The 25523-nt window shown below is 34.8% G+C and overlaps 1 protein-coding gene across 1 annotated transcript; it reads left to right on the plus strand.

Moving 5' to 3' along the window:
• The first annotated feature begins 1799 nt into the window (after window positions 1-1799).
• LOC136218600 (cytochrome P450 72A397-like) lies at window positions 1800-23303 on the plus strand. The gene is made up of 4 exons (XM_066005576.1): window positions 1800-2198; window positions 16524-16744; window positions 16834-17078; window positions 22318-23303. Exons 1-4 carry the CDS (start codon window positions 1907-1909, stop codon window positions 23132-23134), a joined length of 1575 nt encoding a protein of 524 aa, XP_065861648.1. The 5' UTR covers window positions 1800-1906; the 3' UTR covers window positions 23135-23303.
• The last annotated feature ends 2220 nt before the right edge of the window (window positions 23304-25523 follow it).

Here is a 25523-nt window from a genome sequence, read left to right on the forward strand (position 1 = left end):
CAGCATCATCTGCGTTCCATGGCTCCTATTTTAAAATTTTCTATTATGATTGACTTCTTAGTTTCTAGTCTGCCATCTTCTTCTTGCTCGTCTCTTCTTCAATCTCTTTCTCATCCTTGCTGCAAATTCGTCTGTCATCATCTTCTTCTACCTTCCAACGTCTGTCTATCTGTTATCAGCTGCCTTTGTCCTTCTATTTTTCTATTCGTTTTTCTTTTTAGACTGATGTATCTGCTGCCTTCGTTCTATTATTTTTCTATTTCCTCATCTTAATCTTTTGTTCATTGCCCTTGCCCTTGTTAACTTCTGTTTCATTGCTTTCTATTATCACATGTGGTTTTTTGTTTTTCTTCTAATATTCACAGAATTTGTTTGCTCTTTCCAACCTTTTTCTTGCTACCAGTTTGGGTCTTCTGTTTGTTCGTTCTGGTTTGTCTGTGTTGTTCGTTTTTTAGTCACTGATTCTCCTCTTCTCCGTTTCAATTTGGAATTCCTAAATTCTACTTTCCTCTTTGCCGAATCAATTTCAAACTTCCTTTCCTTTTCTCTTAATTATTAATAATTTCAATTCGCTGGGATTCCTTATCAATCCTATTTCTTACTGCTTTTTATCCCAATCCTGTTATTTATCCATTGGCTTGCTTATAAATATAAACTTATGACTAATCATATATATTATTTTCTTTCTATACAAACAATAACCTTTATATAAAAGTTATAATGGGTTAACGGGTTGACGAGTTATACAACCCATTTAACAGGTTTTAATATATAGTAAGGTAATAGGTTAAAACGAGTTATATTAATTTTTAATCATATTTTTTAAGTAAACTAGTTATTTAGGTGAATCCGTATCAATACACGGGTTGTGTCGTGTCAACCTGTTTATTAAACGGATCGTGATAAGGTTGACCTAAATGGGTCACCTAAGATGAACCCATATTGACACCCCTACTTGCACATACTAATGAATGTGCTGCTCCTTCACCTATTCTCTAATAACCTTTCTTGGTCTTCTTGCCCACCCGTCAGCTATCTTGTCCCTTGCATATGCCCAATCACTCTTCCCCCTCCGGCAATCAATCCCTCACCTGCTGACAACCTACACTTCTCTTCTTTTCCAAATTCCCCAACACTACATTCATGGAACTAGAGATCATGGCATCATTTTCTCCTCCAATCCGATTAGTGCTATTCATTGCTATACTGACAATGATTGGGGTGACAGCCCAAATTATCGTGGCTCCACAAGTGCATTCTGTATTTATCTTTGTCACACCCTTATCTCGTGGAACACTTGTAAGCAGCCCACAATTGTACGATCCTCCACTGAGAGTGAATACAAGGCATTTATCAATGCAAAAGTTGAACTACTCACCATCCCTCATCCGGTTCAGCTATGGTTTGACAATATAGGTGCCATCTATCTCACAGTAAACCGGATGTTCAGGCGCGCACAAATCACATTGAATTAGATTATCACTTTGTTCATGATTAGTGAACAAGTTGGTAATGGTTTCTTATCTACGGATGATTAGATTCCGGACATATTGAGAAAGCCTCTCTCGGAGTAGTCATTTTCTTCTTCTTCTTCTAGATGGTCTTTAGAACGAATTTGACTTTGATAAATACATTCTCAATTAGAGTTTTATCCTGTATCTAATTGAATTGAATTAGAGTTATGTGAGGTTAAAACATATTTACATAAAATATTATAAACTTAGGAGAAGGAATAGGTGGTGGGTTTAGAAAAAAGAAGTAACGATTGGTTGGGGCCACAAAAGAAAAAAATCAAATAATACTAGAGCTACAAAACAAAACATATCCTTTGTTTCTTCGGTGGTATCGTATCACCGTTCTCAACCCCAAATACTTATCTTTCTCTTCTCTTGTCAAGGAAAAGGAAATGGAAATAGCAAGCAGCAGCAGTTCAATCTCCATCGGAATCGCAATTATAGTGGTGGGAATAGTATCATTGGCATGGAGATTGGGAAATTGGTTATGGTTTAGGCCGAAAAAGCTAGAAAGGTATCTGAGAGAAGAAGGGGTTTATGGGAATCCATACAAATTCTTTTATGGAGACTGGAAGGAGCATACGACGTTGATGAAGCAACTTCAATCAAAACCTTTTCATGATTTCTCTCACGATGTTGCTTCCCGTGTCGCTCCCTTTCTCCGTAACCTCATCCGCTCTTACGGTACGCTACTTCCTTATACTCCAGAATTTGCAGTTTTAATTGGGGATTTTAAATATCATTTGCATATATTATGATTAATGGATTTATAGGTTTAATACCTTATCAATTTTGTGATAACAAATATTCATTATTAAATGATGTATTCAATTGACTAAATTTCTCTAACACTTGCACTATTCATTTATGATGTCAATAATAAAATTGCTCTTAAGTCTATTTTTATATCTTATCCCAAATTTAAAATGTTAGCTAGGACTTTAGTATTTAACACAAAATAAAATTTAAAATTTTTAAACTAGCTTTTTAAAAATTTGAAGATGAAATTCACCTTTTCTTAATTTTTTTGACTTTTTTTTTTTGGTATTACTAATTTTTTTTAATATGTAATGACGTGATTTTTGTTTATTATGTAAACTTAGATAGATAGATAGATACTAAAAAATTCCTCTTTTATCATGTGCTTTACTTTAACTAGAAAAAAAAAAAAGAAAAAAATTCAAATTTGCTCTAATGTGTTTAGAAAATTCAAATATACCCGTAATGAAGAAATAGTCAAATTTTGAGCTTAACATTTCAAAATAAAAGTAATGTTAGGTAATGAAACTCATAAATGTAACTGTTACATGAATTTAAATATTGCTTAAAGATTGGACATGTCGAGGATGAAATTGTATCAATTTTTTAGGTTAGAGTTATACTTACATGTTTCCAAAAACATTAAAGAACAAATTTGATTTGTTTTTTCGAGTAAAGTAAAAAAATAACTTCTATACTTTTACGTTTTGTCAAATTTGTATTTGTAATTTTTTTGGTCAGGGACTGAGATTTTCATTTACGACCAGGAGATGACTGTGATTTTTCGCTTTACTAAAAACAAATACCTCAAAATTAAAATCAGCGTTGACGACCTTAAAATTGAAAAGTTCAAAGACTTTGATATTCTAAGCAACTTTAATTGTTCAACTTTTTAAATTTGAGATCATTTAGGGTTGTTTGATAAGCAGAAAGAAAGTGAATATTTAGAGAGTGAAAAACTCGGAGAAATAAAAAATTTGGTTCCATAGTAAATGTGGTTTTAAATAATTTTAATTCTTGAAATTTTCCATTTTTGAGGTCGTTAACAGTCAGTTTTAGTGTCAAACTAAATGATTCTCGTTTTTAGTAAAATGTAAACTTCAGTCCCGATTTGGACAAAATATTTTTTACAAATACTAGTTTGGCAAAACGTGAAATCACGTAGTTTTTTTATATATTCACCATCCATATGTATATTTTTTTTTTGTAAGAGGTTTGATCTAGTTGAACTGAAAATTAAATATTTTTTAAAATTTTACATACATAGTGATATGTTAACTTTTATGAATTTATTATCCTCATAAAAACCCCATTTAAGCATTATATATAAAATTCTAAGAATATATATATATATATATATATATATATATATATATATATATATATATTCGGTTAAATTATTTATTATTATATAAAAATACTGGTAATTATCTCTAGTAAGGAAAAATATTTAGCAGCTCTCTCGTGAACAATGATCTTATCCATGGGAGATTCCTCTTTGGGAGTCCTTCCATAAGCACTGCCAGACTCCACCGCTGACCAGCAGGTTAAAAGCAACAAAAAAGCCAAAGGACCAGATGGGTGCTCAGACCTATCTAACTCCACTGAAACTCTTTCCTCCCCTACTAAGAGGAAAATATCGTGGAAGGGCACTTTGCTAGGACAAAACCAGGATGATACTGAAATGGATTCAGTCAAGGAAACAAACTTGCAACCTGATTTCGAGTCGGCATAGGAAATTTCAGATTTTGAAGATGAAGATGGTGAGGATCTCAAGTGTCCTACCATTCGGCTGTCTTTAGGAGAGAAGAAAACTATGTGGAAACCATGGAGCTCCTAATCATTTAATTGTTTGGCCAACAGATTGGATTTCGCTTTCTAGAGTCCATAATCCAAAAGCTTTGGGCAGGGCAAGGTACGGTAACACTTATTGATTTGTCAAATGACTTCTATATTGCCAGGTTCTCCAATCACTTTGATTATGAACATGCCAAATATGAGGGGCTTTATTTAATTACTGACCATATCCTTACAGTGCAAGCTTGGAAACCAAATTTTGACCCCTTCGATGCTGATGTGAACAAGGTCCTTACTTAGGTCCGGTCTCTGGGCTTACCAATTAAATACTACAATCTTTTGTTCCTTACAAAATTGGGAAGAATGGTTGGTAATGTTCATCACGTAGAAAAAACTACAATTAAGATGGAACGGGGGAAATTTGCAAGAGTGTGTGTGGAGGTGGACCTAAACAAACCCCCGTTATCTAAATTCAAACCCAGAGAGAGTTTACCGTATTGAATATGAAGGTCTTCACACTATTTGCTTTGAATGTGGTAAACATGGACACCTTCAGGATCGTTGCCTAGACTTAGCTCATAGGGTGGAGGGCAGTGATGATCAGATTAATTGAGCTCAAAATGTGTCAAACTTGGATGGAGTTATTAGAGATGATGTGGCTAACGACTACAGACCATGGATGACAACCAAGAAAACATTTCGTCATAGAACTTGAACACCTCTAATTCTGGACAATTGCAACCCTGAGAAAGTTTCGAAGGATCATCCAAGGAACAAGGAAGAGCCTACGACTACTACCAACGATTTTGTAAAAAAATCCAGATGAAACACCTATGGAAGCTCGCGCTTCGATATCTTGAATACAATGCAGGAAGACTTGATTGCTCAACATGCTCACAAGGAGAGTGAAGATTTAATGACTTCTGAGAATGCTCAAAGTAATGTAAAAGTGAGTGTGGAAGGATAACATGAAACATCCTATGCATAGCCCGACCAAACATGGTCCACATGATAGACAGAAAAATTCAGACAAAAAGTTTATGGGTTAAATTTCAGGGCCAAGCTTCAACAGACCTGATATTGGATCCAATTCTTTCAGTTAAGGCCCCTTTCCTCTTCTTTACCCCCGTTAATTTATGGATTGTCTATGCTGGAAGATGCGGGGTGCATTTTGATACAGCGGGTGCGCGGGTGCGAGTTTAATCAAAAACCCGACGGAAAGAAATAATAAACACTAGATAGAAATCTAGAAAACACTTGGACAAAACCAAGAAAATCTGAGAAGAACTCTCGTTTTAGTTTTATTAATCAAATCTCCCCCATCTAATACAATACTAGGCTTATTTATAGGCTAAGTTAGTCCTAACCCTTAAAGGAAAAGGAAAACAATTAAATTTAAAACTAAAAAAAAAAAATAAAGAAATCCAAATCTGTTTTGGAATGCAATCTGCGGCAGCTAGAACTAATGTCCTTATTGCATAAGGATTCCAATTCTAGGTGGGATTTAATTATGTGGGCCCTCATCATTCACCTCCACTTTCAAAGAACTCGACCTCGAGTTTAAATCCGGATAGTCCAACCCACAATCAGGAACATAGAGAGACAAATCCGCCACATTAAAAGTATTAGAAATTTTCCCTAGCCATTGTGGCATCTCGATCTTGTAGGCATTTGCATTAATCCGCTCTAAGACTTTGAAAGGACCGTATTTCTTCGGTTGAAGTTTGGAACTCGCGGCATGTGCCAACCTCTCTTTCCTCAAATAAACCATGACTTCGTCACCCGGTTCGAACACTTGAAGTTTTCGATGCTTATCAACTTGTTCCTTCACCTTCGCATTCCTCTTTTCAAGCCTCTTTTTCACATCTTCATGGACTGCTTGGACCGCTTGAGCTAACTTTTCAGCAGAAGAACTAAACCCAATAGATTTGGGTATCTTCACAAGATTTAAAGTATGATTTGGTACCTTCGTGTACACCACAGAAAAAGGACTTCTCCCGGTAGCGCTATGAACAACACTATTATATGCAAACTCACCTTGAGCAACTGCAAAATCCCAAGTTTTAGGCTTATCTTGACATATCCCTCTTAGAAGATTGCCCAATGTTCCATTCACTACTTCTGTCTGCCCATCAGTTTGAGGATGTGCTGTGCTGCTAAACTTCAGAGATGAATCAAATAAACTCCAAAGAGTCTTCCAGAAATGACTCAAGAACTTGGTATCCCTATCCGACAGAATAGATTTTGGAACCCCATGTAGTCTAACAACTTCTCGAAAAAACAGCTTCGCAATAGATGATGCATCTGCAGTTTTCTTGCAAGGAAGAAAATGTGCCATTTTAGAAAATCTATCAACTACTACGAAAATAGAATCCATGCCTCTTTGCATACGGGGTAAACCCAAAACAAAGTCCATGGATAGATCTTCCCATATCGTACTTGGTACTGGTAACGGCATGTATAGCCCAGTATTCTTCACTCCACCCTTAGAAGTTTGGCAGACATAACACTTCATGACTATATTGTTAACATCTCGTCTCAACTTTGGCCAATAATAACGACTCTTTACAGCATCAATAGTCTTATCTCTTCCAAAATGACCAGAAAGACCTCCTCCATGTAAGTCTCTAATGACTTTCTCACGAATAGAAGTACCAGGCAGGCATAATTGATTCCCCTTCATTAGAAACCCATCATGTATATGAAAATCATCACATGGTTGCTTTGTCACACACAACTCCCATATGGCTTTAAAATCTTTATCATCTGCATACAACTCTTTCATAGAATCAAAAGAATCAATTTCAATAGCAAGAGTTTTAATGAGATGTACCCGACGACTTAAAGCATCAGCTACACGATTTTGTTGACCAGACTTGTGAATAAGTTTGAAAGGAAACTTATCAACAAAGGATGCCCATCTGGCGTGCATAGCATTCCTCAATTGCTTCTGGCTACTTAAATATTTTAGAGCTTGATGATCAGTGTACAATACGAACTCCTTTCCAATCAAATAATGTTCCCAAGTCTTCAAGGCACGAACAACAGCATAAAACTCTTTATCATACGTTGCCCACTTCATTCTCGATTCACTCAGTTTTTCACTAAAGAAAGCAATAGGTTGCTTCCCTTGTGATAATACAGCACCAATGCCTATCCCACTTGCATCACAGTCCACCTCAAACAGTTTATCAAAGTCAGGAAGAGCTAAAACAGGAGCAGTACACAATTTCTCCTTAACTAAAGCAAAACTCTGCTCTTCTTTTTCACCCCAAACAAAACCCCTTCCTTTCTTGAGGCATTCGGTTAATGGAGCTACAATAGTACTAAAGTGTCTAATGAATCTTCTGTAGAATGTAGCTAAGCCATGAAAGCTACGGATGTCTCCTACAGACTTTGGTGTTGGCCAATCCCGAATGGCTTTCACCTTTTCTTCATCAACTTTAATCCCATCTTTCCCAACAACATATCCTAGAAATAATAATTCTTCTAACATAAATGAGCATTTCTTCAAATTTGCATATAATTTATTTTCCCTTAATGCATTAAACACCAATTTTAAATGTTCAATATGCTCTTCATTGGATTTGCTATGAACTAAAATGTCATCAAAGTACACCACAACAAATTTTCCAATGAAAGGACGTAATACCTGGTTCATCAGACGCATGAAAGTGCTCGGAGCATTAGTTAACCCAAACGGCATTACTAACCATTCATATAAGCCATCCCTTGTCTTAAACGCGGTCTTCCATTCATGTCCAGGTTTAATCCGAATCTGATAGTAACCACTGCGCAGATCTAGTTTGGAGAAGATTATCGATCCACTCAATTGGTCTAACATGTCGTCAAGCCTTGGAATGGGAAATTTGTAGCCAATTGTGATTTTGTTAATTGCACGACTATCAATGCACATTCTCCAACTTCTATCCTTCTTTGGTGTTAGCAAGGCAGGTACAGCACATGGACTTATACTTTCTCGAATGTGTCCCTTGTTAAGTAAATCTTCCACTTGTGCTCTTAAAATTTCTTGTTCTTTAGGACTCATCCTATAGTGTGGCAGATTAGGCAAACTAGCACCTGGAACAAAATCAATTTGGTGTTGAATGTTCCTAATAGGAGGCAATTCTTTAGGTAAATCATCAGGAATAACATCTGCAAATTCTTTCAAAATGTTCTGCACCTCCACTGGTAATTGGACTTGAGGATCGCCTTTAATTTCTTCGCCTTTCATAACCAACAGATACATAACTTGTGTTTCCCTGCTTTCACTCAAGAACTCCTTTCCGCCAACAAGCATAACTTGTTTGTCTGGAACTATCTCCTGCTGCATAGTTGTCCTCTTAACTTGTGGCATTAGCGTATATCTTGCGCCATCCTTAAGAAATTGGTAAGTATTTTTCCTACCAGCATGTAAGGCATCTAAGTCAAATTGCCAAGGCCTTCCAAGCAAAACATGACAAGTATCCATATCAATAACATCACAATAAATATTATCAGAATATTTGCCGAGGGTTATGGGAACTGAACACCTTTGAGTTACTCGAATTGTACCGACATCTTTTATCCATCCGATGTTGTAAGGTTCAGGATGTGGCTCAGGGGTCAATCCGAACTTACAAACTGCTTTCCGGCTGATGATATTCTCTTGGCTGCCACCATCAATAATTAAACTGCAAAGTTTTCCTTGAACCCTACATGTGGTTCGAAACAATTGATGCCTCTGTTCCTGATCATGCTTTTTGGTGAGCATTAAGTGTTGAATAACACCTACTTGATATTCCTCCTCAAAAACACAATCATCTTCATCCTCACTTTCGTCAGCTGTACAAACGAAATCGTTTCCATCTTCATTATGCTCTACCATATTTACTGTTCGCCTCTTTGGACACTCATGAGAGTGGTGCCCAGTTTCGTTGCACTTAAAACACTTACCAGATCGTGGTCTTGCATAGGGATCGTTATTAGTCTTAGGAGGTAGGTTGTTTCCTTTAGCTCGATGTTGCGGCTCATCACGTGTGTCTTTACCGGTTTTCTGGATTGGTTTTGCTCCACTTGATCCCGCCACATATTTGCCCTTGTCAATTGTTCTTTGTTGATTGTTCGCAAAATTCTCGCCTCCATATCTTCGATAGGTTTCCCTTGGCCTCTCTTTCAACAATTGTTCAGCTTTTAGTGCCAAATCTCGAGCATCTTGAACTTTAATGATCATCTGAACCCCAATCCTCTCGCGAATATTTGGGTTTAAACCTCCTAAATAATGAGAAGTTTGTTGGCTTTCCGTCTCCGACAAATTAGCTCTAGCAGATAATCTATAAAATTCAGCAGTATATTCATGTACGCTTCTTTTACCCTGAACACAATTTTGGTAAGCCTCAAAAATATATTGTTCATAGTCAGGAGGTAAGAATCGTCTTTTTAGTAATTGCTTCATCTGGTACCAAAGGGAGATAGGTTCTTGACCACCCCTCCTTCGACGTTCATTCAGCTGATCCCACCATACTGCAGCTCCCCCTTTTAGCCTATATGCGACTAATTTAACTTTTCTATATTCAGGAACCTCAGCATAATCAAAGAAGCGTTCAACTTCATGAATCCAATCAAGAAACCCTTCGACATCTAAATCCCCATTGAAACTAGGTAGTTCCAGTTTAATCTTGTATTCATCCCCTCTATCGTTCCTCCTATTATTATTTCTACGTCTCGGATAAAAAACATCTTCATCATCAAAAATATCAAAATCATCGTCAAGTTCAGGTTCTACTTCGATATTTCGTCGAACCCTAGGACGTCGATTGTGATTATTGGGAGGATTAGCTTCCCCTTCAACATTCTCCACTTGTCTTTCGGGTTGTCTGTTGATAGTTAGTTGCTCGATTTGTGTTTGCATCGCTTGCATTGCTTCACGCATCTCTTGCACGAAACTATTGAATTGTGCCATTGGAACTTGCTCACCGGTGTTGTTAGGTTGGACCATATTCTCAGCTCGTAGAAGTCTGGAGGACGACGAGGCTCTGATACCAACTGATACAGCGGGTGCGCGGGTGCGAGTTTAATCAAAAACCCGACGGAAAGAAATAATAAACACTAGATAGAAATCTAGAAAACACTTGGACAAAACCAAGAAAATCTGAGAAGAACTCTCGTTTTAGTTTTATTAATTTTATTAATCAAATCTCCCCCATCTAATACAATACTAGGCTTATTTATAGGCTAAGTTAGTCCTAACCCTTAAAGGAAAAGGAAAACAATTAAATTTAAAACTAAAAAAAAAATAAAGAAATCCAAATCTGTTTTGGAATGCAATCTGCGGCAGCTAGAACTAATGTCCTTATTGCATAAGGATTCCAATTCTAGGTGGGATTTAATTATGTGGGCCCTCATCACATTTAATAAGGTAACTCGTTTACACCTTAAAGGCCAATTGAGGCTTCATATAAGCCTTCCTTATTTGTCTTGTTCGAGACTAAAGTGAGTTGGGTTGTTGCTCAGAATATTGTTAAGAAAATCAAGGGCTGGCAATGTGTTCGTTCGGAAGCTCAAGGGTGGTCAGGTGGGATTTGGGTCTTTTGGCGAGATCTATTGCTAAAATTCAGGTTCTTCAAATGCACCAGCAATTTATTCACTGTGAGGTTAATTAAAATGGCAAATTTGTTTGCTTCTTCACATTTGTTTATGCCTCCCCCGCTTTGTCAGACAGAAATATGTTATGGGACAATGCCTCCCTTACCAGTGGAGACTTGGACGCCCCGTGGTTCATTATGTGAGATTTTAATGATATTGGCTCGCTTGGCGACCAGAAAGGGGGAAGCCGTCTTTATAATCATAGAGCCATTAACCACAAAATGGTTATGGCCGACTGTGGTGTCATGGACTTGGGCTTTTGTGGTGCGAGGTTCACTTGGAGACGTCGTTTCCTTTTCGTCCTTTTAGACAAAGCTTATGGTAACATTAAGAGTAGGACGGAATTTCCTGAAGCTTCAGTTATCAATCTCCCTTTTCGACAATCAGATCATGCCCCTATCATTTTCAAGATGAAAGGCTTAGTCGGGGATAAAGAGCTTCGCACATTTCGCTACCTTATGGCCTGAGAGGAGCATTAGGACTTCAAGAATGTTGTCAGTGAAGCTTGTGGGAACAAAATCCATCCAATTATTGCTGCCAATAACTTCAAAAATAAAGCTACGTTGTGGAACAAGGCGGTGTTTGGTAATATTTTCAATCGGAAAAAGACAATCCTTAACCGGTTGTCTAAGATTCAACGTTCCTTGTTTAATGGTTACATCGACAACCTCTCCCAGCTCGAGAGATCCCTCTAGAATGAGTTGTTTGCTATCTTGCGACAAGAGGAGATTTTGTAGTTTCAGAAGTCCAGAAAGAAATGGATCACCTAAGGGGGTGGGAACACCAAATATTACCATCTTCCCACTATTGTTTGTCGAAAAAACAATAAAATTGAAGCCCTCCAATCTGAAGACGGTTCTTGGATTTATGACATCAAAGAGATTCGTGAGCATGCCAAAGATTTTCATATGAGTCTTTTTGAGGAGGGGGTCTCTCGACGCTTGGACATGCTAGAATCTTCTAATACCTACCCGAGGATTCCTAGTTCTGAGTTTACTGAGATCTTCCCATCCGGTCACTAGAAAGGATATTAAAGCAGCTCTGTTTGATATGAATCCTTATAAGGCTCCAGGTGTGGATGGCCTTCCTGTTGCGTTTTGTCAGAAGCATTGGGATTTAGTGAAAGATAGCTTATATGGCTTCGTCTTTAATTGTTTTCCAGGCTCTGAGAACATAGCTGCTATTAATCGGACTCTCTTAGTGCTTATCCCCAAGGTAACTAATTTCCCTCTACTAGTATCGCCGAATTAGTCTCTATAACGTTATGTACAAGATCATTACAAAGATTGTTGTTGATCGACTTTAGCTTCTTCTCCTTAGTATCATTGCTCCTACTCAGTGTAGCTTCGTTCTTGGTCGTCAAATTATTGACAGTATTATCGTTGCCTATGAGGTCATTCACTCTATGCGAATCAAGAAGGGGAAGAAAGGTTTTGTGGCAATTAATATTGATTTAGAGAAAGCCTATGACAGACTCAATTGAGACTTTATTGCTGATTCACTACTCCAGTCTGGAGTTCCTGATCTCCAGTGGAATGTCATTAGTCGTTGTTTATCCTCCACTTCTATGCAGATTATGATCAATGGGGAGATAACTGACTCTTTTACCCCTTCTCGGGGCATTAGACAAGATGATCCTATCTCCCCATACTTTTTTTTGTCATGTGTGTGGCACACCTGGACCATCTCTTGAGAGATGCAATTGATTTTTAAAAAACTTAAGCCTATCAGATTGACCCGGGATGGGCCCGATATCAGGCACCTCTTCTTCATAGACGACATCATGATCTTTCTCTAGAAGCCGATGTTTCTCAAATTCAAAACTTTATGGAGGTTATGGATATCTTTTGCATTTACTCTGGAGAGAGCATGAATCTCCAAAAATCTAAGCTCTGCATTTCAAAAAATGTGTTTGATAGTCTGGCTCGCCATTTAAGCGCTACATGTAATATTTCACTTACCAAATGTCTTGGTAAATATTTGGCGGTCCCACTTCTTCATGACCGAGTCACCATGACTACGTTTGCTAACACTCTTAATAAAATGCAGGCTAAACTTAGCTCCTGGAAATCGAAATCCCTTTCTTTGGCTAGAAGGATTACGTTGGTCCACTCTGTTACTTCTTCTGCCCCGAATCATATTATGCAAAACAACATGCTGCCTGCGAGGGTCTTGAAGAAGATGAATAAGTTAATTAGAGGATTTTTTTTTGGGGTAGCAATGGTGAGGATCATAAAATTCACCTTATCCCATGGTACACAGTTTGTAACCCGAAAGACTTGGGAGGGGTGGGTATCTGAAAGGCTAAGGATAGTAATAAGGTTCTATTGATGAAAATTTTGTGGAAAATTTGGAAGGAACCAAATCAATTTCGGGTTACTGTTCTGGCAACTAAATATACGAAGGACGTGATCTTTAGGGGCAATAAAAGAGCTGTCAGCAATCGCTCTTTCCTTTGGCGTAGTCTGATCTCAGTTTTTAATGAGTTTTTGTAATGGTTTGGCTTGGAATATTGTGGATGGTAGTTTGGTCTCATTCTGGGATGATATATGGCTCAGTAATTACAGGCTTATAGATCATGATGTGATTCCTATCCCGATTGAACTCTCTAATCATAAAGTGAAGGAATTTCTTAACACTGATGGTCATTGGCGTTGGGAGATTTTGGAAGCCTTCTTTGACGAATTGCTACGTGACTCCATTGTATCTCGGTTTCTCGTGACTCAGGGGTTCATGATATTCCCCACTGGCTTTTTTACCCTTTGGAAAGTTCTCTTGTAAATCAGCCTATAATACCTTAATAAATAATGAGCCTGTTGATATGAGCAATAACAGATTCAAGCTTGCTTGGAGTCTAAAAGTGCCTCACCAATTTAAGACGTTTGCTTGGCTTAGTCTTCATGGACGGGTTTTGACAAATGTGGAGCGTTGTCAAAGGCACCTTGTAGATGTTGGGACTTGCTCTAGATGTAATGATGTAGTAGAAACTCTCACGCATGCCTTACGTGATTGTCCTATAAGTTCTGATGTTTGGAAAAGTTTTATTCCTAACACTCACTGGCAAAGCTTGTTTGAATTGGTTGAGGAGGGCTGGTTTACAAAATGTATCCTTCTTTATGATTCTCGATATGGTATGCACAACTGGAGACAAAAATATTTTGCCCTTCCTATTGACAAGCATGGCTTCATCGAGCGTCGACTGAGAGAGAACGAAACTAGCTAGCTGAATCTGTGACATAAAACAGTGTTGTTGAGGAAATCTGAGGCATGGATATGATGGAAGAAACCTTCAGATACTACTATTAAACTTAACACAGATGGCTTCAGACGCGATAACAATGACCATATAGCTGCAGGGGCTGTTTCTAGATGGGAATGGCTCTTGGACCATATAGCTGCAGGGGCATGTTTCTAGATGTGAATTGCTACTGGTTTGAACTTGGCCCTACAACAAGGTATTGACAGGATTTTGATTGAATCTGACTGTCTCGAAGCTGTTAAGTATATAATTAATGGTTGCTCGAACCATCATCCATCTCATGTCTTAATTCGCCACATTCGGAGTTTGCTATCGCAATTCACTTGGTCCAAAATCAGTCACATTCACAGAGAAGGTAATAGATGTGCTGACTTCCTTGCTAATTTGGCTCATGAAGCTCCCCTTGGTATTGAGGTTCTTCCTATTGCTTCTGTTGGTGTTCTGTATATCCTCCATGAAGATTTGTTGGGCAGTTTGTTTCCTAGACTTTTAGCTTACTTGTAGTCCTGCTCTCCCTTTTATGTTTCTTTCCCTTCATTTTCGATAAAAAAAATGGTAATTATTACATATGCTTTATATACTCTTATTTTGGAGTGATGTCATCTTAAAAGTATTTGAAAATCAAATTTAAATGAAAAAGAAAATTATTGGTGGTATTTTGGCATTTTTTTCTCTCATTAAATTAATTTAGCTGTGCATTTGATAAGAAAAAAAAGCATTTTTTTAACAAATACCACAAATATATTAATCACTTAACTAATATATGAAGAACTTATTTAATTTAGGTGTATTTGATATTTGTTTTTTTTATTACTAATCACTTAAATTTTCAATTAAATTAAAATTATTAACTATTATTTTTAAATTCAGCACATATGTTTAATATTTATCAAACAATTACATCACTTAATACTTTCAATATTATAATATTCAACATTTATATTTATTTTTTCAGTACTTAATTTACAGTTTACCAAACAAACACTTTTTCAAAAAATTATATATATATATAGTCAATCCATTTGATCACTTATCATATTCATAGAGGATTTCACCTAAACACTACAAAATAGGTTATATATTCTAAAAATGTCAAACATGCGTAAATAAATAAATAAAATGCTAAAATGTTGTTGTCCAACTTTCTTGAAATACCAAACACGGTTATAAATGCTTACCAAGAAAATCAATATCATATTCTTTTCATAATGAAATCAACTACAAGTCATTTGCTTGGCAATGAAACAATTAATAAAACATTAAAATCAATGTCTAATGCAGTTTCACATCAATTTCAAAAAGGAAACATCACACTTTTACACAAATTCACATTTTTTTTGAAATCCATTGAAAGTGGATGAAATTGATTAAATCTGAATGAAATATACTAAAAGTACTATCAAACTGATTGAAAACATGAACAAACATTAAAGACAATGTTTTAACAAGTTTTGTATTAAGTTAAAGTGCAAAACCACAAAAAATTAACACAATTAAACATTTTCTTAAACCAACTGAAAGTGTATGAAATTGAGTTATATTTGACGAAATAAACTGAAACTCATATGAACATGATTGAAGCAATAAAGAAGCATATAAAACAATGTTAAATAAATTTGGTACAACTTTCAAAATGTTCATGAACATCAACCAACAACTTTTCATTAACAACATTTACAAAACTATGGAGAAAAAATGGTAGTACAATGTTTCATAAATAACAATTGAATAAACACAACTTTAATGCAATTACTCATAAAATATAACCACTTTCACCTCATTATAAAGTAATTGAAAATAAATGAAGTAAATGAAAGAGGCTAAAACTCAAACAAAATAAGCTTAAAAGAAATTAAACATGACTATGACCAACTTTAACATCATGTCAAAGTGATTGAAATTGTCTCAAACTGATTGAAGTCAAGTATAACTAACTGAAAACTATTCTCTAAAATTGAATGAAATGTTTCACCAATTTTCAGCTCATCTAGAAGTAACATAAAGTGACAGAAAGCCACTAGAATTGACTTCAAACAAGTTCAAATACATGCATTAATATAAAATACCTTTATTTACACTGTTCTCAAATTGTACTTCATTAGTACCTTGTACAAAAAAACAACAACATATAAATACTATTCAATCAAATCTCTAAAACTAAATAACGACTTAGCATATTTATCTTTTCTCTTATATTTTTCAAAACGCTCGACATTCTTATAATGGTAGAATAAAGTTGTCAACTTTGTCTTATGCATATTTGAATCAATAGACTTTGGAATATCTCTCTACTGAACAAGATATTCAACAAAAACACACGAAAATAAAAAAAAAGGTTAAAGTTTGTGGAAACTTATAACCAATAAATATATATATATATATATATATATTACTTTAACCAAATATTTAATTTAATTTTTATTATATTTTATTAATTTTTTATATTGTTTTTTGAATAATTTATCTCAAAAATTTATTTATTACTCTTATAAAAAAAGAAAAAAAGTTGTAGAACTACTTTCTTTTTGGTGGAAGTATTAGATGTATATCTAAATGGAAAAACAATGTAGGTAAGAATTCATTTATGTGGATTGGACCCATACCAAGAGTGAACATCATGGACCCGGAACATATAAAAGAAGTATTTATGAAGATCCATGTAATGCAAAAGGTGAAGACAAATCCATTATTTAATAAGCTATTAGCACCGGGACTTGTAAGTCATGAAGGAGACAAGTGGGCTAAACATAGAAAGATTATCAATCCAGCATTTCATCAAGATAAGTTGAAGGTATAGTCATTCCTTTATCTAAATCTGTTTTACATGAACTAATATATATTCTTCAGTTTTAATTTTCAAATGTTTGATTAATCTTACAGCTTATGTTACCTCAAATTTATGAAAGCTGTAATATGATGATTGAGAACTGGAACAAATTGATATCCAAAAAGGAGTCATGCGAGATAGATGTTTGGCCATATCTTCAGAACTTGTCATGTGATGTTATTTCTAGATCTGCATTTGGAAGCAATTATGAAGAAGGAAAACTAATATTTGATCTCCTTAAAGAGCTAGTCCAACTCCTTATGCAAATGGCACAATCCGTTTATATACCTGGTTGGAGGTAATTACTACTTCACTATTAATTAATTTTGTAGCAATTTGGCCCAAAAAACTGACTCGTCTCCTGATTTTACAAAGTGTCTTATTATTCCCCTTTGAACTTGCTTAAAGGACTTATTAGTCTTCTAAATTTGTTTAAAGTGATATATTGGTCCCGTGAACTTGATTGCAGTGATCTATCTGAACTTGCTTAAAGTAACAAACATTTCGATTTGTCCAAACCCTCCATTGCTCTGCCACGTAAATTTAAGGGGATTAATCATACCAGTTTAAGCAAGTTTAGAAAGCTAACGAGACACTATATAAATTTAGATGACCATTCAATTTTTTGGACCTAGTTTAAGAGTTCCAAATATATTAAATCATTTTGTAACTACTTGAAACATCACCAACAATATATATACATACAACATCTAGTGCTAAAATTTCCTCATTCATGGTCTTTTGCCATTCCTAATTATGGTAATAAGTGTTGCCAGCGTATCCCATCAGGTTGAAGGCATTAGACGCTACAAAAAACAATGCTAAGCTGTAACCTAGACCATGAAGCCGCACTATCCGATTAAGGTATAAGATTAACTAATATGCTAAGTTGACTCGTTTACTTGGTTAGGTTTCATAATTCAACTTATCTACCTAATTACTTGGTTAGGTTTCTTAAATAGAGGTAAGCAATCCTTTTAGTTAATTCTCTAGTTAAGTTCTACAACAGAACATAAACACATATTAACGATCCATACTCGTTAAAAACGATTCACCGCCATCCTAGACTATAGTGTTTTAGTTCATGCATGAGCTAAGACACGAAAGCCTGATGGGATGGATTGAAGATGAACTCATGTTCAGCAAGTTAGATTTATCAATTCAAGAATAAAAGACGAAGAGAATGTAGATGAAGAGAAAACTTGAATTAGACGGACTAAACTTGAGAACAAGTGGTGACAAAACAAACTAATGTGAAAGCTTGCTTAACTAAACTAATAATGGAACATAAACATTAATCTGAACTAAGCTAAAACTAAATATAAGTCAAAATATGTGAAAACGGAAAGTAAAACTAAGTTACAATTAAGCTAATCTAAGAACTAATCTAATTCTGAAACTGAATACTCAAATACATAGTTTAAGCCTCTATTTATAGTGCTTGGGGTCGCCATCCTGGTCTATTTCGATCTCTTGGCCTCTTCAAATTCGGAATATAATGTTTGATATTAAATTAGATTGGAACTCCCGAAGTAGAGATGCATTAGGAAAAGGTCTGTCTCCTTGGTCCTAGCTCGTCGAGCAGCATTGCTTCAGCTCGCCGAGCAGTGTCATTTTTCGCGATTTCTGTTTTATTGACTTTGTCTTTAATGGTTAACTGCTCGTTGATGACTTCCTCGACGAATAAGTGTGTAGCTCGCCAAGCAACTATTTGAATTTTGCCCCTTTTCGCTTCGTTTCATGCTCGATTGTTCCTGAAACAACTTAAAACACTTATTATATGAATATTAGGAAGAATACACTATAAATCAGGGAAATAAGGCTAGAAAAGCATGTAAACGGGGCTTCAACTGTACTCTAGATTCTATATAATATGACGATAACATACACATTCCAACCAAACTGACCTTGTGCCCCCCCCCCCCCCCCCCCCCCCCCCACATTTAGAAGATTTGTCATCAAATTTACCTATAGTTGGATGATTATTCATGGCATACCCCTGGAATCCCAAGACCTTCAACATATAAAGATATAGCTTCCCATACAAAATCTGGAAATGTGATTTCCATTTTAAAACATTGGTTGGATGTACATTAAACCTTACCCCAAAATTTGATTGGTAATAACTGACCCTGTTTTAACAAAGCTCGAGCTAAAACTGTTAAACTTGATGTGTTTTTTCAACTATCCCATTTTGCTTGAGTGTGTATACATATGGCCTTTGATGCAAAATACTATTTTTCCTCAACACTTATTGTGTGGCTTAACTAGTAAAATTTAATGTACTAATGATTACTTGAAACTAATTTTTTATCATTAAGATGAATTTTCCACCAAAAATGGCACCTAATCTTTTTTTTTTTTAAAATAGAATTTTCCACATAGCCCTTGAATGATCATCAAATATTGTTAACATATATTTGTCTCTTGTCAATAAAGCTTGCTTATAAGGGCCCCTGTAATCTAGATGAACCAATTCAAACAACTTTATTGATTGGATTGAACTATTACAAAAAGATCCCCTTTAATCATTAGCTCTTAAACTCACATTAAAACTAGCAAATGTATTATAGATGGGAATTCAAACAAATGAGACAACTTTTTTCTAGATTCATGCCTAGCCTTTTATGCCACAACTCAATATCAATGGCCTTTTTACCTTCCAATTCTTCAGTTACAGACAATATTGAAGCTTTATTCATATATCGATCTACTAAATTTTGAGTCAACGAAACATTAGACAAATAATACAATCCATCTTGCATCCTTCCAATTACTAATGCCGTTTCACAACCTTGGCCTTGAAAAACACAATACTTAGCCCAAAACTACATTGAAATATTTTGATCCTTCAACAACTTATTGATTGACAATAAATTGTACTTAAACTTAGGAACATAGAGCACATTCATTAGTTGACAAAAAGACCATTTTAAGTGTTAATAACTTCACAACATTGTTTATATTAGTAAAATTAAAAGTCATATGGGTAGTGACAACTGTATCAACCATCCAAACATTCAAATTGGAAGCAGTAGAAGTAGATTGTGATACATTACCTGCATAAGAACCAACAAATGCAGAAATTCATATTCTAGACTACCTTCTTGCACCATTTTCCCTTTCAAAACCCTCCCGGCATCTCTATAAACCAAGGCCTCCATTGATTCATATTTGTCATTTTCCATAAAATCTGACCATGCATATTCTAATGGATAGTGTTTATGGCTTACTTATTATCATGTGTGCCCGATGCTTATGTCCCATAACTCATTTTCCTTTGAATTACCCTATATACATTTTGATCGTAAAATAAAGTTTTCATGCCCACACTATTCTTGTAGTAAGAACACAACTTCTCTTTATTCTTGCTAAAATTCATGTTACTGATAAAATTCTTGCTCTTATTGTAACCACCATTATTGCCAATATTAGTGTCACTGTAACTCCTAAAATGTTTGTTAGAATTCCTCACATTACCACCACTACTATTGTCACTTATCCTATGATTGTGAATATCCATGCATGTAGTCCTTTGCTTTTCAATGCGTTGAAGCATAAAATAAGCCTTGTTTAATGATGGTAGTGGATCCATCAATAAAATCTGATCACAAACATGATTGAACTCAAGATTTAACCCTGTGAGGAATTGCATTAATTGCTCTTCTTCCACCTGATCTTATGCTATTTTCCACGACTATACATATTTACAAGAGGTATTTGGCTTCACTATAACATATTCATCCCATTTTCTTTTAATTTTATTGAAGAATTCAACTAATAATAAATCAACTTATGGTGAAGGTCTTGTCTAGTGGTTGAGAGTCTACTTATGACTAAGGAGGTCATGGGTTCAAATCATATGGGGTGGGGTTTTTTTCTTTATCATTTAATGTAATTTTATTATATAAAAGAACTAATGATAAATCACCTTAATTCAGACTTCATATGTCTTTCCATAACTGAAAAATGAGAGGGTCATTGCTTTTTTCGTACCTTTGCTCCACCTCCTTACAAAGATCCCTCAATGAAGATGCAAATTGAAACACATCTACTAATTTTTTAGTTAAGGCATTGATTATCCAAGAAGACATGAAATCGTGTGTTTCTTTCCACGTCAAGTGTTCCTCTGAATCAATTTCCTTGGGTTCTCCATCTTTAAGAATGAAATTTGTCTTATGCTTTCTGCTTAATGCAAGAAGAATCGATTTCCTCCATGGAATGTAATTTCTACCATTTAACACAGTGCTTACAAGAACTAAACTAGGATTATCATCTATTAGTAGTATTTTGGTTAGTAGTCATACCTCTTCTTTCTTCAGTGAAGCTTCGATCTTTTGAATTTCGATTTTTTTGAATTGCATTCACTATTGTGATTAGAGTTAAGATTTAAACTTTGATCTTATTCTTCTTCTTACTCACTCGATACTCTTCCTTCTCCGGTTTGTAAAACTTCAACATGCGATTTCTTCCTTTCTTTCATTATCTTCTTTAACAACTTTCATGAGAAAATGGTTTTGCTATTCATTAATGGATCTCTCCATATCTCTCTGACACCATGATAAAACATTGAAGTTAAACAAACAAATGAAGTAAAACAGATTCTTCCTATTGAACTTAATAGAGGATACAATGTATATATATACAAGACGATGTTGTATTCTAACTAACTCCATAACAATAACAAACTTCTTCTCACATATGTCCTTTATCTTACACGTATCGATTACTACTAAATAGAATCCTATCTATGCTTCTTGAATACATCACTCAATCCTATCTTTCACACACTTTCACGTAGTTGTTCTTTCACTTGAATGCTTTCACATACTTTCACTTCAGTCTAATAGCCATCATTCTCTAACAATATTTAACTTAAAATTTTTATATAAAAATTATTTTATATACTCTACAAATATATTTCTGTTACCATTTTTTATAAAATTGTCATAAAAGAATTATATATATTGAAAAAACTTAATATCATTAAATTCAATACTTGTATTTAATAACTACATCATTTTTTTTTGGGAATAATAGTTCAAATTTATAATTTTTTTAGCACTTGATTCTCTGTTTTATAAAAAGAGCACCTTATATCATTTAATAGTTTTAGCATTTATAATATAACACTCAAAATTCATTACTTAATTTTCATCACTTTATTTTCAATTTTATCAAACGTGCCTTGAATTAAATACTGGTAAATGCAACTTCAAAGAAGTTTGCCACATGGAAACTTTGTTGATAAATTAACGGTGCATAATTACCTACTAGGTTTAGAGCTCAATTTCCAGTGAATTTAATTTAACATATCTTAATTTCTAGTGATCTTGGGTTCGAGTCTTAGTGTATGCAGAAAACTTTAATTGGGAGAGGATCCATCTAGAGGGTGACAAGCCTCGAAAAAAATAATCGAAAAATTTATCAAAAAAAAAAAGTCTGATCCACTGAATTAATCGGATTTACCATACAGAAAAAACATGCATATTTCATTTATGGTTGGTGAGTTTATGATAATATTGTATTATGTGTAGGTTTTTGCCAACTAAGAGTAACAAAAGGATGAAAGAAATTGATAGAGAAATAAAAGCTTCACTTGGAAATATCATCAAGAAACGTGAGAAGGCAATGAAAAGAGGTGAAGGCATGAAAGATGACTTATTAGGGTTACTTATGGAATCAAACTTGAAAGAAATTGAGGAAAAAGGAAGTGACAAGAATATGGGATTGAGCATTAATGATGTAATGGATGAGTGTAGACTTTTTTATTTTGCTGGACAAGAGACTACTTCTTCTTTGCTTGTTTGGACCATGATTTTACTTAGCAAGTATCCAAATTGGCAAAGAACTGCTAGAGACGAGATTCTACAAGCTTTTGGTAAAGCAAAACCAGACTTTGAAGGGTTGAGTCATCTTAAACAGGTAAGTATGATCTTGTATGAAGTTCTAAGACTTTATCCAGCAGCAAGTATGGTTATTAGAACAGTAGTTGGTAAAGAAATAAGGATTGGGAATATGGTATTACCAGAAGGGGTACAAGTATGCTTGCCAATAATTTTAATACATCAAGATGGTGAAATATGGGGAGATGATGCATCTGAATTCAAACCAGAAAGATTTTCTGGAGGAATTTCAAAGGCAGCTAAGCATCAAGGTGCGTATTTTCCATTTGCATTGGGTCCTAGAATATGTGTTGGCCAAAACTTTGCCTTAATAGAAGCAAAGATGGCTTTGACATTAATCCTACAAAACTTCACTTTCCACCTTTCTCCATCATACTCTCATGCTCCTCACACTCTTCTAACTCTTCGCCCCCAACACGGTGCTCCTTTGATTTTACATAAGCTCTAGCTCTAGCTCTAGCTACCCTTTTTAAAAATCAATTGTATATGAGGATACTCAACAAATATGTATTTGTTCTACATGGTTATTTCATAGTTACATGTAATTACAATGGAGGTTTATATTTTATATTTGACTTTGTGTATGAAATTAATGTCAAAAGACAAAATTACCAGTATGACACCTTTTTACAATTTTCATAACTTTATTTTTGAAGAATTATATTTAACATTAGTTACATTTTAATTTCAACCGATTGTTCATGGTTGAATAAAATAGAGTTGTGATTGTCATCTAACTCAACCGTGGAAATAACGTATCCATTCTACATCAACAATTCGGGGTGACAATTCTTCATTCAATTCTAATTCAATCCAAAATATCGTATCATAATCATTGGGTTATATTGATTTTGTATCATGTTTGTGGGTCATGTGTAATGTTATTACTTATGTTAATTGTAACATTAAAAAGATATAGGACGATATATTAATACTTTTAAATATTTATGTCATTTTTTTATTAACATTTTAATACTTACCATCCAAAAGTTTGACATATAAAATATATATTTAACAAAACCTTAACCCGTTGTGAATACGAATTTATGGTTCCGGTGATGTAAGTGGTTTTATCCGATGAAGGGTAGAAGCACAATCGGGATTTGTGATGCCAAAATGAAGAAGATTCTAAAAATCTCTAAATAACCAATCCAAAAGAAAACTAAGATAAATGAAAGGAGCATTTTGTAATTTCTAAAAATTATGCAAGGAGTATTTTTGCAATTTAAAAAAAATGATCGATGCATATTGAGATGCAGAAGAACCACCACAACTTCGTACGAGGGAGGACTCCAGAGGAGGCGGGGCCTCTCTAAGGAAGGATATGCCTACTTAGTGAGGCCACTAATTGAAGCACAAGCCTCACCTAAATTTCCTTTCTAGCACTTTTATAAATAGGAGTCCCCATTTTCTATTGGGAGGGATTGAAGAATGAAAGGAAGTGAGAGAGAAGATATCTTTAGTAAAAATTTCATATTTTAGAACGAGAAAGTTAGTCTTTAAGAAGGAGAAAGTTAGACTAAATTTAAAAGTCTGTTCGCCAATAGCATAAAGTTAGCAATTTCAGTGTGATAAAAAATTTGAACGTTAGAGATCTAAAAGGAATCTTCAAAACTTCAAGAGCAACACACGATTCTCCTAGTGTTAGATACAAACCAAATATTAGAGGCATCCTCCAAAGGTAACACACTGAGAGGCATAAAATTTCAGATCATCTTTTGATTTAATTATTGTTGTGTTATAATTGTGGGGCCTATTTGAGATATTTTCATTATCAGTTTCGTCCTGTATGAGATTTTTTTTAATATTTATTTGAATTTCTTAAAAGTCCTAAAGTAAATAAAATCAAATTTAATAAATCCATTTATTTAATAAATCATTTATGTATTTTAATGAATTTGTTTCATGGGATATTTAATATCTTTATTTTATTGAAAGCATTTCGTAAGGTCCTACAAGTATCTTGCATATTTCCTTAGTATGTATAAATGTAAATAAACTTGGAAATTTTAGGAAAAACTATTTACTAAAGTTTAAATCATTTAGCGATTAGTTAGGTAAGTATGTCCGCGAACCTAGTCTTTGTTGGAGTATGATATAGTCTCGAGTGTGCAGTAGGACACAACGTGTCCTACTGCACACAATTCATATCAATCCAGTAATGGATTGATATGTTTACATATATATATATATATATATATATATATATATATATATATATAACCAAGATTAGTGATCTCTTCATGTTTGGCAGGTTGATAACTTGGTCAGGTGAAGTCGCGAGGCAACAAAATATTAATATGATCCCTAGTCTGTTACTATCATAGGAACAATAACTAAACTAAAGAGTAGTATGTTCCTTGCTTGCGATGGTGTTTTTACCGATTATAAACATTAGATGTCAATTCAAGGACATTAGGATTTATGAAATAGTAAGCTGTGGATTGATCTATGGGAACACCACATGGTTAGAATAGTCATAAGTGGTTCTCATATAATACTCTAAGTTGAATCTTTAGACCAAGTTCACTATGGGGCCTAGGTTTGCATTGTGCTTTGATTGATCGTATAACGGGCCAGTAACATGGTGCTAAGTATGGATGTAGTTGGGTGCACTATATGTCATGCTTAGAAACCATGAGTGAAGTGACAGATTACTGAATCTCTTATAGAGATAAGATATCACCGCCCACTTGATTAGTGGGACTGAGAAGCATATGACCATGCCCGAATGGGGGCAATATGCAATTGCCCTTTTGAACTTATCAGTTCACTAGAGATCAAGTAAATGTCTGAGCATCGGATGAGGATGACTTAATCGTGCCTCGTCTGAACTT

Source organism: Euphorbia lathyris, chromosome 2 (assembly GCF_963576675.1).
Source record: "Euphorbia lathyris chromosome 2, ddEupLath1.1, whole genome shotgun sequence".
Classification (NCBI taxonomy): Eukaryota; Viridiplantae; Streptophyta; class Magnoliopsida; order Malpighiales; family Euphorbiaceae; genus Euphorbia; species Euphorbia lathyris.

Excerpts from the sequence above, each read along its gene's own strand:
- LOC136218600 (XM_066005576.1), top strand. The coding sequence starts at position 1,907 with ATGGAAATAGCAAGCAGCAGCAGTTCAATCTCCATCGGAATCGCAATT. Across the intron at positions 16,745-16,833 it reads TTCATCAAGATAAGTTGAAG|CTTATGTTACCTCAAATTTA; the intron begins GTATAGTCATTC and ends TTAATCTTACAG. Across the intron at positions 17,079-22,317 it reads GTTTATATACCTGGTTGGAG|GTTTTTGCCAACTAAGAGTA; the intron begins GTAATTACTACT and ends TATTATGTGTAG.